General features: G+C 40.6%; 2 protein-coding genes across 4 annotated transcripts in view; one reads left to right on the forward strand and one right to left on the reverse strand.

Annotated features, from left to right (window-relative positions):
* sod3a (superoxide dismutase 3, extracellular a) lies at window positions 1-1516 on the forward strand. 3 transcript variants are annotated; one of them, XM_051715658.1, is made up of 2 exons: window positions 1-93; window positions 638-1516. In XM_051715658.1, exon 2 carries the CDS (start codon window positions 646-648, stop codon window positions 1318-1320), a length of 675 nt encoding a protein of 224 aa, XP_051571618.1. In that variant the 5' UTR covers window positions 1-93; window positions 638-645; the 3' UTR covers window positions 1321-1516. The 3 variants fall into 3 exon arrangements, with proteins under 3 accessions (XP_051571618.1, XP_051571627.1, XP_051571635.1); XM_051715667.1 differs by having other exon boundaries at window positions 39-117; XM_051715675.1 differs by having other exon boundaries at window positions 76-104.
* An 11496-nt stretch (window positions 1517-13012) lies between these two features.
* The window catches only part of ccdc149a (coiled-coil domain containing 149a), a 35603-nt gene continuing 34465 nt past the window's right edge, over window positions 13013-14150 (reverse strand). Inside the window, exon 11 of the mRNA XM_051715448.1 lies at window positions 13013-13896. Within this exon, the coding sequence (XP_051571408.1) occupies window positions 13628-13896 (269 nt within the window). The 3' untranslated portion in view covers window positions 13013-13627. The remainder of the gene's footprint in view (window positions 13897-14150) is intronic.

The raw sequence follows: 14150 nt of genomic DNA on the forward strand, positions 1-14150 counted from the left end.
TTACAGGGTTGCACAAGGATTAAGCTTTGTAATAATCTTGTGACCACAATACTCACATCGCACACTGTTTTAGGACACCATTTCATTAGTGCGGTAATGTGCCTGTACTGTTTTTGGGTATTTCGGTTTTTATTTTATTCATACTGGCAGCTGGTGCAAATATTGACTTAGTGTTGACTAATCAGCAATGTTGCTTTTTTTGTGGTTACCATATATAGCTAATGTAACAGTATAAAGACTATGAAAGACATATTGTCAAGATTTTGCACAACTATACACCTGTAATCTTGGGGTTTAACTAAACAGAAATAAATATTTTGTCTTTCATCTTTTTTACACAGCCTTTCAAAATGGAAGAAGTAAATAGCACGCTTTAGTTTATTACAGCATTTACAACTCTAGATTGCATGTTTCCATGTCATGATAATGAAGTATAAAACCTTTTTTTTTTTTTTTTTTTTTTTTTTGCCATATTGTGCTATTTTAACCTAATGCACATACCAACCTAACCAACTCCTTACACCCCACTGAAGCTGGCTTTGCTTAATGCATTACATTACTCATTTAAAAAAAAAAAAAACTTGATTTGAACTTGGAAATGAGAACATGATTTTCATAATTCTACTCTTCATTGCAGAATTTACCATGGAGAAAATCACATTAAAATTCTCTTTGATGTTACTGGCACTGCAAATACAAAGTGGAGAGTTGATGTTCTCTGATAATCCTTTTGCTTCAATTGTCGAAGCTCCAATGCCAGAAGTCATGGAGTTCAACAGCACAATCTATGCAACTTGTAAGGTGACCCCCATCCCCAGTTTACCAACTGGCCAGCCAGAGATCTTCGGGCAGGTTCTCTTCAAGCAGGTCTTCCCCAATGGTACTTTACAAGTGATTATCAACCTCCATGGTTTACCTGCCGATGATCATCAAATCCGTGCAATCCACATCCATCAATATGGAGACCTTAGTCAAGGTTGCGTCAGTGCTGGTCCTCATTACAATCCACAGGGGATGGAACATCCTGGCCATCCCGGAGACTTGGGCAACTTTGTTTCCAAGGAAGGAATTATACGGCGATTTCTAAAGCTCCCAGACGCCAAGCTGTTTGGGAGTCAATCCATTCTGGGACGTGCTGTGGTGGTTCATGAGAAGGAGGATGATCTGGGAATGGGGTCAGACGAGGAGAGTAAACGCAGTGGGAATGCTGGGAAGAGAATCGCTGGGTGTGTCATTGGCATTAGCGCTCCAAGTTTGTGGCAGACGGCTGTGGAAATCTCCTGGGAAGTGGTGGAGGAGGGTACCGAGAGTCAAAGATGAGAGCAGAAAGGACGTGGGGAGACATGGTGTAAAAAAAACTAGAGAAAAGAGGACTTGCATCCAAGAATGAAACTTCATGCTGTTGTTTAAGAGCTCAAAGAACTAGGATAAGAATAGTATACAGTCCTACTTTATATTAGGTGTCTACAGAAATGTACTATTTTCATTGTCTGTAATAAAAAAAAAAAAAAGGAAATATTTTGTATACATACGTATAAATTTGTAATAATCATTTGTAGACTACTGATTGTCAAAATTGTAAAATAAACGTCTGCAGGAAAATTTCAGTGAGTTGTCAAAGCAGAGAGACATAAGTTAGGGTAAAACTTCAGGTGAACTGGGTAAAAAATTAACAATATTACAATGAAACATAAGATATTGCATTAAACTAAACAAGTGAATACTCTCTTATTATTACATTGTTTTTTATTATTCATTTCTTATGCTCCAAACACTGACTATAATAATGTCTTTGTTCCAAAAACTTTTTTTCTGGGTCCCAGTAGATTAGACAAATCTTTATTTATACTTTTAAATGTCTCCTTAAAGTGAGACTATAAACAAATAGACTATTGTCAATTACCAATTTATCTGACCTTGACAAAAAAAAAAAAGAAAAAAAAAAAGAAAGCTCCTAGCTAACATTTAATATCAAATATCTATATTTAAAATTATATATGAAATAGAGAGACTGCCATGGGGTAAGAGATATACAATATCAAATACAAAATCAAATACTTTAGCCAGAACTGGGGCCAAAAAAGGTCACAAATGTCTTGTCTAGACTGTTAGACTGCTGGACCATTGTGTCAAAATATGCCTCTGTTCTCATTCTACGAGAATATTCTGAGGAAATAATGTGAAATGAGGCCAAATATTACAGTACATTGCATGGAGCTCCATTAGCTAATTTTTACCACCCGATAGACACTAATGCAACGCTGTTCTGGTAATTGGACTTTTTATTTAAACATCCCAAACTTTTTATAGAAGCAATTTAAATAAATGAAAAAGTTAGTCCATCTGGGAAGGGATAAGCTTCCACACATTTTAGTGTATATTTCTCTTTCTTTGGATTTTATTTCTAACCTGTGAGTACATCTGGATAAAACATGGGATAAGCCTTCTGAGACAATCAATTGCAGGGTGGGAAAATAGAAAATCTTGTCCATTTGATTTGTGTATGCCTTTTAGTGTCACTTTAAGTATATATTTATGGATACACAGTGAATCACCAGGGGCCTGATGTACGGACGTTGCATATGCACAAAATGGGCATTGAAATGTGCATAAACATATTGACTTGATAAAACAGATGCATCCAGTTGTCGAACGAACCATTGCAAAGACTGGTGGATGGCTGTCTTGATGGGTTACCGGTAATCCTTAGGTGAAACGCAATGACAACCTTGTTCATGGTCTGAAAAACATTATAAAAAATACCACATAAAACAAAAGATTTGTTGCATGTTTTACTTATCTTAAAGGCTGCAATCTGAGGATGTCAGATAGTGTTTTACAATGCAAAATATTTTTCTTAATTACTATCTTTGTATCATTCTGTTTTATTTTCTATTTTCCTAGTTTCTTGCACAGTTGAACGCAGCAGTATCACATGGCTAGATGGCAATAATCATATGGTAATTATATTTAGATGAGGTTATTCAAAGTAAAAACAGACATTGTCAGCTCCATATATGGTTATTTTGAAGAAGAGACAGGGTGGGGAATGAAGCAAGTGCATGTACACACAATGTTCCGCTAACTGGGATTTATAAAGAGAATTTTGCGCAGGTTCTGGTGTATGTACGTTTTATACATATTAAAAATTTTGTGTGAACACAAAATCTGACTTTTGTGCGGATGCACACTTTAGTATAAAATGTACGCTAAGTTTTATACATGAGACCCCTGCAGAGGAGAGCTGCCAAGTCTAGCTAGTGACTGGTGTTCCTCAAGGATCAGCGCTTGGACCCCTCCTTTTCTCAATCTACACTACATTGCACAGACCGATCATTAAGGCTCATGGCTTTTCCTACCACTGCTATACAAATGACACGCTGCTCTACCTGTTGTTCCAGCCTGACGACCCCACCATATCTCTACCTGCCTTTCGGAGATCTCGGCCTGAATGAAGGAATGCCACCTTCAGCTAAACCTTGCAATGCCAGAACTCCTGGTGATCCCAGCCAACCCATCTGTTGACCACAACTTACAATTAATCTTGGTTCAACTACACAAACGCCAGCCAGGACAGCCCAGAAACTAGGAGTGGAAAACCTTTCCTGTCTGAATATGATGGGCAACTCCTGGTCCAAGCTTTAGTCATTTTAAGACTGGACTACTCACCTGAAGATTTGTAGCGCTCTCTTTTTATATAACTATTGAGAACAAGTGAATTGTTACACTGACGAAGGCAGACAGCCGAAACATTTGTACTATTTTTATCTCCTGTTTGAACCTAATAAATTATTTTTAGAGTGCAGACCTTTTTGTATTTTCATATTGATACATAGGTCTTAGCACCTAATTAGCTGGGAGAGCGCGGTGAGTGCTTTGATTGGAGACTGGACTACTGCAACGCTCTCCCAGCTATAGTACGATTAAGGTGCTGCAGATGGTAAAGAATGCAGTGGTATATCTGGTCTTCAATCAACCAAAATGGGGTTAATGTTACACCCTCTGGATTTCACTCCAGTGGCTACCTGTAGCTGCTGCATCAAATTCAAGGCTTTGACTCTGTCCTTCATGACAGCCAGTGGAACAGCACCCACTCACTTCAATTCACTCCTCCAGGTCTATGTCCCCACTCGCTCTCTACGGTCAATGAATGATCACTGCTTCCAGAACCTGCTGAAACCAGATCAACGTTCAAGAACCAACTGAAAACCATCTCTTCTGCAAGCACTACCAGTCTACACTAACTGCACTTACTATTTAATTATTAAAAACAACAAAAACAAAAACATGTCTGTCTCCTTCTGCGCTAGCTTTTATACTTTTGTAGCTACTCTGGGAACTTGTCAGTGCGATACTGCAGATATTGTTGACATTTATATGACATATTGTTTATGTTACTAATTTGTCAGTCGCTTTGAATAAAAGCTGCTAAATGACTAAATGTAAATGTAAATATTGTGTCACAAAAATACACAAACTTTTTCCAAGTCATAGACACCAGCCAACAAGTGACATAATTTGCCCTTCTTCACCAAATATTTAAAATCCAGAATATCTTAAAGTTCCCTTGGCCACTGAGAGGCAGTTTCATGACTATCTGAACAACTACCGACAGACAGGCTGCTGCAAGGCGTAAACAAATCAAACAGAATATAAATAAGGGCATAAAATGCAATGTTCCGCGTGCTTCCTCTTAATGACTATTTGGGACATTGCTCTTGAAGGGAGAACTGCTGAAATAATTGGAATTACTTTCAGCAGGGAGATCTGAGGGGACGTCTGCTGTAAGAGAGGCTGCCATGGGGTAAGTGAACAGATTTGAATTTAGGATTACTGCCATGCTTGAACTAATAATGTTTATGCATAAAGTCTGAATCAGGGATTGCAGACTTGTGTTTGCCTGATATTATGAACTGAAAAAATGTATTATTTATGTACTGTGTGCTACTTATTTAAGCTTTAAGCCATACAGTCTCTGCTTCGTACTCGGCTACAGTGATTATTGTGCTTGGAACATTTTTCAGCTTAAAATAATGGTGGATATATACTTATTGGAAAAATAATACTTAATACTTCCATTTTCTTACTAATGCTAACCCTAACCCAGGGCAAAGCTTTGAGTTTGTATGTACATTTCATTATGGCCTAGATAAAATTAACACCACTGCCATTGTCAATCTCCTAGATGGCATATCTCAATGAAGTTATTAACCCCACGGAGATGTCAGTTCATAGTGGTGACTCTTTTAAGACACTTCCAGTTTATCTCAAAGGTAAATGCTAAATTTTTGTTCATTTAAAGGAATAATTCACCCGTGCAAAATTTACAATTCTCTTATTTAGTCACCCTTATGCTGTCTCAAACATGTATGAATTTCTTTCTTTTGTGGAGAAAAAAATGTTTTGTGAAACAATTCCATACAATGTAGGTCAATGGGGTCCAAAACGTTCAAGCTACAAAAAGGGCATAAAGGCAGCACAAAAGTATTACACATGACTCAAGTGGTTTAATCCAGGTCTTCTGAAGTGATACGACCTGTTTTAGGTGAGAAACACACCAAAATGAAACTACTTTTTTATATAAATCTTGACATCTGTACTATACACACTATTAATCTTGACATTGCTTTGTGGGACAAAAAATCATATATCCTTCAAAAAATCTTTGTTTATGTTCCACAGAAGAAAGAAATATTCCGAGTTTGAGACGGCATAAGGGTGAGTAAATGATGAGAGAATTATAATCTTTGCATGGTTGAACTATACCTTAAATTAATTAATAATTTATTTTCCTTTATTTAACACAATGGGCAAAAATGATACTTTCACTGTCAGGTTAAAAACAAAATCCATTATTTAAATGTTTCATAATGTTGTTATTTACCAAGAGGAGGAGACAAGTTCTGCATTGTAAAATAAATCCCAGAAGATTTAATACAGCCACCCTGTCAGCTACATCTGAATATTATTTATGTTTGTCAATGAATAATTCAACAGTGTATGTGTGCATCGTACTGTACAAATGCAATATTTCTTGTCTAATAGGACCAAAGAGCAAGAAAAAGCAGCTGGAGAATGTGCGTGGCAGGCAAGGCAGAGAATGACGGCCTGCCAGTGAGGCATCAGGGAGATGGCAGGCAAACACGTGAAGCAGCACACTGTGGAGTGAATCGTGTCACATCAAAGTTCTGATTTTACCTCTAGTTAAAAATGTTTACAGTGGCAGAGTGAAAGGCAGTCTGTGGCAGCAGGGGAATTGACTGTGACAGGTGCAGACTGAAGTAATGGTACAGAGTACACAAGTGGGCAGACTCTTGACAACTCCTGCAGTGCATGCACTCCTGCAATACTATAACACAGGAAGTACAGTGTCCTAAAAAAGATGCTTAAAACCACATTTGTAACTGAAATTTTATTTGAAATATGAAGGGTCTAAAAAGGAGTTGTTAATGTAGCATATGTAGCAGTCTGTAAACTACATACAGTATGAACTCTTACAATTATTGAAGGATCTGACTGAAAACTTTTTTTTTTTAAACATCTAAAAATACTTCGTTTATTCTCACAATGGTTACAATGTTCACATTTAAAAATACCCTGTTATTCAAAGTTTTATGACATTTTGACGGCATGTAAAAACAAGCAATACGTGGATTTGTTACAAAGCTGAATTTAAATTAGTTTTCCGTGATCCACACTTTTTCTCTCGCATCAGAATGGACTATAACTCCTTTTTCATTGTCTCAGCTGGGTTGCATTGCAACATGCGATAAAAGTTCTAATCCTTTAGTTGTTTATAAGCCTCTTCGGTGTACATATTTCTACTCAATACACTACTGCTCCAACTTTATCTTTATTATTTGTCAAAGGATTTAATGCATCTTGCTCTTTTTCACTAGGTTCTTTCTTGTCGATGTAAGACTCTTTTTAAACAGTAGTTTGAAATCTAATTAACTGTGGTGGTGGGGGCATGGTTGAGCGCCGGTTTGTGAATGGAGAGCGAGTTCGGGAGACGAGAGGAGTAAGGATTATCACCTGTGGGAAACTGTCTCTCTTGCCAGCATCCACCAGGCCTTCCTGGACCTATACACGGAGAAGGAGCAGCGGTTCCAGGTGCTCCTTCAGGCCCAAGCTGAGGATCGGCAGGTGATATGGAGCTTGGTGTCCCAGGGGGAAACATCAGCTGCGACCTGGGCCACAGCTTTGGCCATCCCCTACGTCACCCTCGTCAAGATGGGCCCACAAGACGGCCCGGAGGCTTTTATCGAGCTGTTCAAGTGGACGGCCGAATCCTGGGGATGGCCCAACATTAAGTGGGCAGTCCGCCTCTTGCTGCTGTTGACTGGGGAAGTCCAACTTGCAGCCCAACAGCTTCCAGGGACAGACCTCCTGAAGTACAAGAGTATGAGATGAGCCATCCTACAGTGGGTCGGTCGCAGCCCTGAACAGCACCGCCAGCATTTCCAGTCTCTGAAACTCAGCAAGCTCGGCCGCCCGTTTGCCTTTGATCAGCAGCTCTGTGACTCCTGCCGGCAGTGGTTGCTGACAGCAGAATGCAACACCGTGGCAGTAGTTGATCTGGTGGTGCTGGAGCAGTTTATCACCCGGCTACTCAAAGGGATGGTGGAATGGGTCCAGTGCCACCGCCTGGTGTCGCTGGATGGAGCCATCCAGCTGGCTGAGGACCACTTGGTGGTGTCCCTCTTCTCTCTCTCTCTCTCTTTCCCTCCTAACCCTCCTCCCCATCCTCTCATCCTCATCCTGTTCCTACTCCCCAGAAATGGGAAGCTGTCCACTTTAACTCTCTCCGAGCCCGGGGATCTTTCAACCCGCCGGTTCCCCCTATCTCTCTCTGCTCTCTTCCCCAGGTGGACGAATCCGCTGCCACGGGTGCAGGCGTGAAGCCTGGGCTGGTCTGCTGGAGCTGCGGGGAACCTGGGCACTTCCAGGACCGTTGCCCCACAATGGAGGTGAGACATGGGTCCAGATCCCCGGCATGCCACAGGCCGCCCCCGATTGAGCAGGAGTGTATTGGATACCTGTGAGTATTAAGGGGGGTATATACCAAGCCTTGGTGGATTCAGGATGTAATCAAACCTCCATTCAACAAATTTTGGTTCAGTCTGAGGCTTTGGTTACGAGCTAGCGGGTGAAGGTAAGGTGTGTGCATGGGGATATTCAAAGTTAACCTGTAGTGATGGTCATTATTCAATTTCGGGGACAAAAGCATAGTGTCAAGGCTGCGGTTAGTCCACGCCTCACCCATCCACTAATCTTGGCTACAAATTGGCCAGCATTTATTACATTATTGAGGGTAATTTATGTGGATGGGTCCTGTAACAAATTGTCTCGGTGTGCAGTTTGCGATTCGCTGGCTGGGTAGTGGAGCCAAGGCCATCTACATCAGCTCTGCATCAGGATGATGTAAGGGATGGGGAAGTCTCAGTTTCAGCTTAGTGGATTTCCCTCTGGAGCAGATGTGAGACGAGACCCTTAGGCATGCCTCTGACCAAGTGAAAGTGATTGATGGTCAATGCCTCCAGCAAGGCATCGCACTCTCAAATCCGTATTTTTGGATTATCAAGGATTGGTTGTACAACCCAATTGTTAGTACTGAAGAGCCGTTGGGAAATGTTAGAGACGGCTCATTATAATCCAATGGCGGGTTACTTAGGGCAGGAAAAAACACTGAACTGTCTAATGGCCCATTTCTATTGGCCGGACATTCACGGGGATGTTCGCAGATGTTGTGTGAATGTCAGCTGGTGAATACGCCGGTCATCCCAAGAGCGCCATTGTGCCCCCTTCCCTTGATTGAGGTCCCCTTTGAACGAATTGGTATGGACCAATTCAGGATGCTTCCGTTCAGTTTGTTCGGGGCCCTGGCTACGTTTCAGCAGCTCATGGACCGAGTCCTCAGACCGCATGCTGCTTACACCACTGCCTATCTGGATGATATCATTATTTACAGTAATGATTGGCAGCAGCACCTGCAGCATCTGAGGGCTGTCTTTAAGTCGTCGAGACAAGCGGGACTCACGGCCATCCCAAAGAAGTGCGCAAATGGGCAGGTGGAAGTACGGTATCTGGGCTTCCACTTGGGTCATGGACAGGTGTGGCCCCAAATTGATAAGACCACAGCGATTGCAGCCTGCCCGAGACCTAAGACCAAAAAAGAGGTGAGACAGTTCCTGGGGCTGGCTATTAACGTAGGTTTGTGCCTAACTATTCAACCGTCACCAGCCTGCTGTCTGATCTGACTAAAAAGGGGGCACCAGATCTGGTCCAGTGCACGGAGCCATGTCAGCAGGCATTTACGCAAGTGAAAGCTGCACTTTGTGGCAGGCCGCTGTTACACTCTCCTGATTTTACTCTCCCTTTTGTTTTATAGACCGACGCATTGGACAGGGGTTGGGGGCCGTGTTGTCCCAGGTGGTCGAGGTGGAAGAGCGCCCGGTGCTGTACATCAGCAGAAAACTCTCAGGAGAGAGAGGGGAAGTACAGCACCATTGAGAAGGAGTGTCTGGCCATCAAGTGGGTGGGCCTTCACCCTCAGTTCGGACCATGCCCTGCTCCAGTGGCTCCATCGCATGAAAGATGGCAACGTGCGGATCACCCGTTGATATCTGGCTCTTCAGCTTTTGGATGGCTCCCTGGCCTGAGTAGGGCAATGGGGGTATGTGGTGGTGGTGAATGGAGAGCGAGTTCGGAAGACAAATGGTCACATGACCAGATTTTACTTAAGGCCCCCATATGCTCAGAAACAGCCCTGGAAAGTTGGCTAACCTCACCCCGCAGTGTTCGTTAGCCTCATAACTCCATTAGTTCAAACTCCCATCTGTTTCCCAAAAGTCATTCCTTCCTTCCTAATGCCTCTCAAACTGACCACATCAGCTGCCTGGCATCATGCCATCCAATGTGTCAGTGTATGTGTGTATTACTGAGGGAGATTAAAAGAGGAAAAGCCTGCCTTCTACAGAACAAACAGTTCAGAAGTTTGCCTTTTGATGTATTTGCGGTAAGGAGCCAGCTGCCAACTGAGTGGACTCACAACAAGTATGCATGTTGAAGAAATTTGATTCAAAGTCCAACAAACTTTGAATAAAAGAAGACAAAAACTAAAGTCATAACACACAGCACAGAGATTAGATATTAAAAACATGTTGTGCATGACCTGTATTCAATGGCCAGAGTTTGCAGAATGTTTTACTAGAAACTTAAAAGAAATTAAAAAGACAGGATTAAAAGAAAAGTTACTGTTTCTTGCAGAAAACATTCTATGTATTTTAATTCTATTAAATTAAATGTAAAAATGTTAACAAAAATATTTAACAAAGGTTACAGACTATTTAATTAACTGTGCAGGGTATAAGGCACATCATAAACAATATTAAACATCTGCATTGTCGGTAAGGCAACACATCAAGCCATAATTTAGCTCTTCACAAAATTCAAAACGCAACTTGAATGCACTTTTAGGCTGTAAGCTAAACCCTAACCTAACACCTACAAAGCTTTCCAGAAACATATACTGGCAGGACTATGTTTTAAATATTATGCTGTGTTGTTTATTTTTCTGCTTATTTATGCAGATAAAAATAAAAAGGAAAGCAGCACTAATATAATTCAATGTAATTAAACAATGTCTAAAATGATGTCTAAACCAATTCTATTGCAATTAACGATGTTTAATCATTTAAAATCTGACACTTTAGCCCCATAATTATCAAAATATTAATAACTAAAGTCTTGACCAACACAAAATAGGTTTTGTTATAAATCTTAGAAGCTGTACTTTACAGTGCATGTAGGCATTAAGACCAAAACTGAACAAGTAGGTTGAAATTTGCAGACAATCAGAAGTGTTCCGTTTTGATGATTTATTAATAATTATGCATTGTACATATTATTGTAATCATAAAAAACATCAAACTGATCAAATAGCCATGTGTAATATGTCGTTGGAAAGCACTCAGAGTAGAATACAACCAGCCTATTTGTTTTACGCACAGACAAGCGAGTAATAGCTAAGTATGTCTTTGACATACACTGATGAGCCAAAACATTATGACCACTTGCCTAATATGCTGTTGGTCCTCCATGTGCCACCAAAACAGCGCTGACTCGCCAAGGCATGGACTCTACAAGACCCCTGAAGATGTCCTATGGTATCTGGCACCAAGTCATCCTTCAAGTCCTGTAAGTTGCGATGTGGAGCCGCCATGGATCAAACTTGTTGGTTAAGCACATCCCACAGATGCTCATTCAGATTGAAATCTGAGGAATTTGGAGGCCAGGGCAAAACCTTGAACTCTTCCTCATGTTCCTCAAACCATTCCTGAACAATGTGTGCAGTGTGATATTATCCTGCTGAAAGAGGCCACTGCCATCAGGGAATAGCATTGCCATGAAGGGGTACACCTGGTCTGCAACAATGTTTAGGATAGTGGCACGTGTCACGTAGACCTTGTGTGGTTTCGGACCACGGGATAGCCTTAGTTGCCCTTGTGCATCAGTGCACTTTGGGTGCCCAACATGTTGTCACTAGTTTGTGGTTTGTCCCTCCTCAGACCACTGTCGGTATGTACTCACCACTGCTGGCCGGGAGAACCCCAAAAGCCTTGCCATTTCAGAGATGCTCTGATCCAGTCGTCTGGCCATAACAATTTGGCCCTTGTCAAAGTCACTCAGGTCTTCACTCCTGCCCATTTCTCCTGCATTCAACATGTTGACTACGAGAACCAATTGTTCGTTTACCATTTGACCTACCTTGACATGTGGCATTGTTAGGAGATGATCAACATTATTCGCTTCACCTGTGAGTGGTCATAATGTTTTGGCTCATCGTTGTACATGTTACATGTAAACAGGTGTTGCTTATAAGCTGCATTTTCGCTTATAAATAAAAAATAAATAAACAGAACATAAAATATCATCATTACTTAAAGGGGATTCCTGTTAAAATGAGCCCGCACACAACATAATCAGATGCATAGATCATTAGATAATCCACACAAAGCACAATGAGTAAACAGCACATAATGTGCTATCTGGCTAAAAACATATTAGCTTTCCTGGATTAGATGACTTCATCAGAAATTATGTAGTGCGTTGTCATGTAACACTTAACCAAACGTATTAGGATTCAGATCGCTGCAACCAGATGGGGAAGTCATCCAAATATGGGCAGAGAGGACTGTTCACTCTAATTACATATGGCCACCAGGAGATGGCACCAAGTACATGACACAGACTCAATGATGGCTCAAATGACACAGAATGAAACTGAATGAGATCTCGTAACTCATACCTGCATGCTTTGGAGAGAGAGCATACCTTTAGTCATTGTTGTTTTTGCATGTGTAATTAGTTCTTATGTACAATTATTATGTTTTCTTTGTTTGGAGAGGCTTTTGGACACTAGGATAAATCATTTTTGTTATGCTATAACTTTTGATTGCTTTGTCGTATCAACACAAAATTTTACTGTTACATGTGACCTGATTGGGAACAAAACAAAAGCAGTTTTTTTTTTTTTCGGAGCTACCTTATGTACACCCTGAGATATACAGTATGTCAAATCAGAAAAATAAGGGAAAAAAGTAAAAAAAATTGGCTCATGTTTTTTTAAGCAGTTTCTTAGACTGAGAGTCTCAATTTATCATAATATATATAATTGAAAAAACGTGAACATTTTTCTTTAAAATGATACCAAACCTTTTTTTTTTTTTTTTTGTAGTTACATGCCTTTAATTTTGGGCATGCCACTGAAACAGGAAATCTTTAAAAACACCTTGAGAGAATAGAGGCTCTTTTGAAAATATGCATGTTTCCCTTTGGTACTTGGGTCACCTTGACTAAGAAGCTAAAATCGTATTAAATCACAAGAAAAAAAAAAAAAAAAGGTCTGCACTCTGAAAAACTAAATTGAAAAGATTATTTTTTAATAGCAACATTAAGAATTCAATTTTCAATTTTGTTGCTATTGAAAATGTATTTATTTCTGTGTCGCATTAGATCACACCAAATTATATCAAAACCAATTTAAAGAACTTATATATTACAGTCAAGTACATTATAAAAAATTATATGGTGAAAATGGGCAAAATGAATGCAATGTAATGTGAGGGGTTCTTGATTATTACAGTTAAACAATAATAGTTTGCAATAGTTGAAAACCGACAGGTTATACCAATAACTGATTTTTAATTCAGCTGCTTTTTAATTGATGTAGATCTTGCCAATAATAAACACATTTTTGCAGGAAAGCAGAGTAATCTCTCATGAGAGAAAGGAACTTGTTTGTTGTTCAGGCAACACTTTGACTGCAGCCACGGTCAGTCTCTCCTGACTGACACCCCGATTCCCAGTCTTGCAGAAGAGAAGAAATACTCTGCTCAATAGACTCCTTCTTTATGGAGGTAATATTTAATGAGGTACCTTCCAACATATCTTCAATGCAAGCTTTTGGCACTTCCCCAGGAGCATGAGAGTTGACATTTATACTCACAGTTTGGTCAAGAGTAATGGAAACATTTTGTGTCACTTTGAGTTGAGACAGAGTTGTTGCCAGTGCCAAAGCTGAATCTACACCCTCCTCCACAACCAGGCAGCGTACCCCATCATCTTACTCTAAATGCTCTAAAATTGAGGTTCCCTCCATGACAGGCCTGGGACCCGTTTCTGTGCGGGGACCCTCTTTCACTTTAGTCGGACTAAAAAATTCTGTCCCACACAAGAAGTTCTCTTCCCTGTTGTCAGGGGTGACAGGTGTTCCCACCTCCTCTCCACCTCCATCTGGACAGGGGCGGGAGCCACGCCACATGTTCGGGAAGCTGTCATTGCCAGCTGTGTCCTGCTCCCATGGCGATGGCCCTCCTCTTCCTGTCCTGTCATCTAAGCCAATCAGGGGGGACAAAGAAGATTAATGGTCATTGAGTTAGCGCTATTCTAATGGCATGGAACCCTGCAAGACTAATGTGTAATTTACTGCAGTAATGGAGCTCAGTTTCTTACTATGCTACTGGAATGTAGAGTGTTGGGTCAAAGGCACAAAATTAAGGCCACAGTGTGTCAATCTGGAAATCTTTTTGTACAGTGTGGAGCTTTTGGTCCAGCAAAGAGCTTATTGCAGTCTCTTTAATAAAAAG

The sequence above is a fragment of the Myxocyprinus asiaticus genome, chromosome 2 (assembly GCF_019703515.2).
Source record: "Myxocyprinus asiaticus isolate MX2 ecotype Aquarium Trade chromosome 2, UBuf_Myxa_2, whole genome shotgun sequence".
Taxonomy (NCBI): Eukaryota; Metazoa; Chordata; class Actinopteri; order Cypriniformes; family Catostomidae; genus Myxocyprinus; species Myxocyprinus asiaticus.

Excerpts from the sequence above, each read along its gene's own strand:
- sod3a (XM_051715658.1), top strand. The coding sequence starts at position 646 with ATGGAGAAAATCACATTAAAATTCTCTTTGATGTTACTGGCACTGCAA.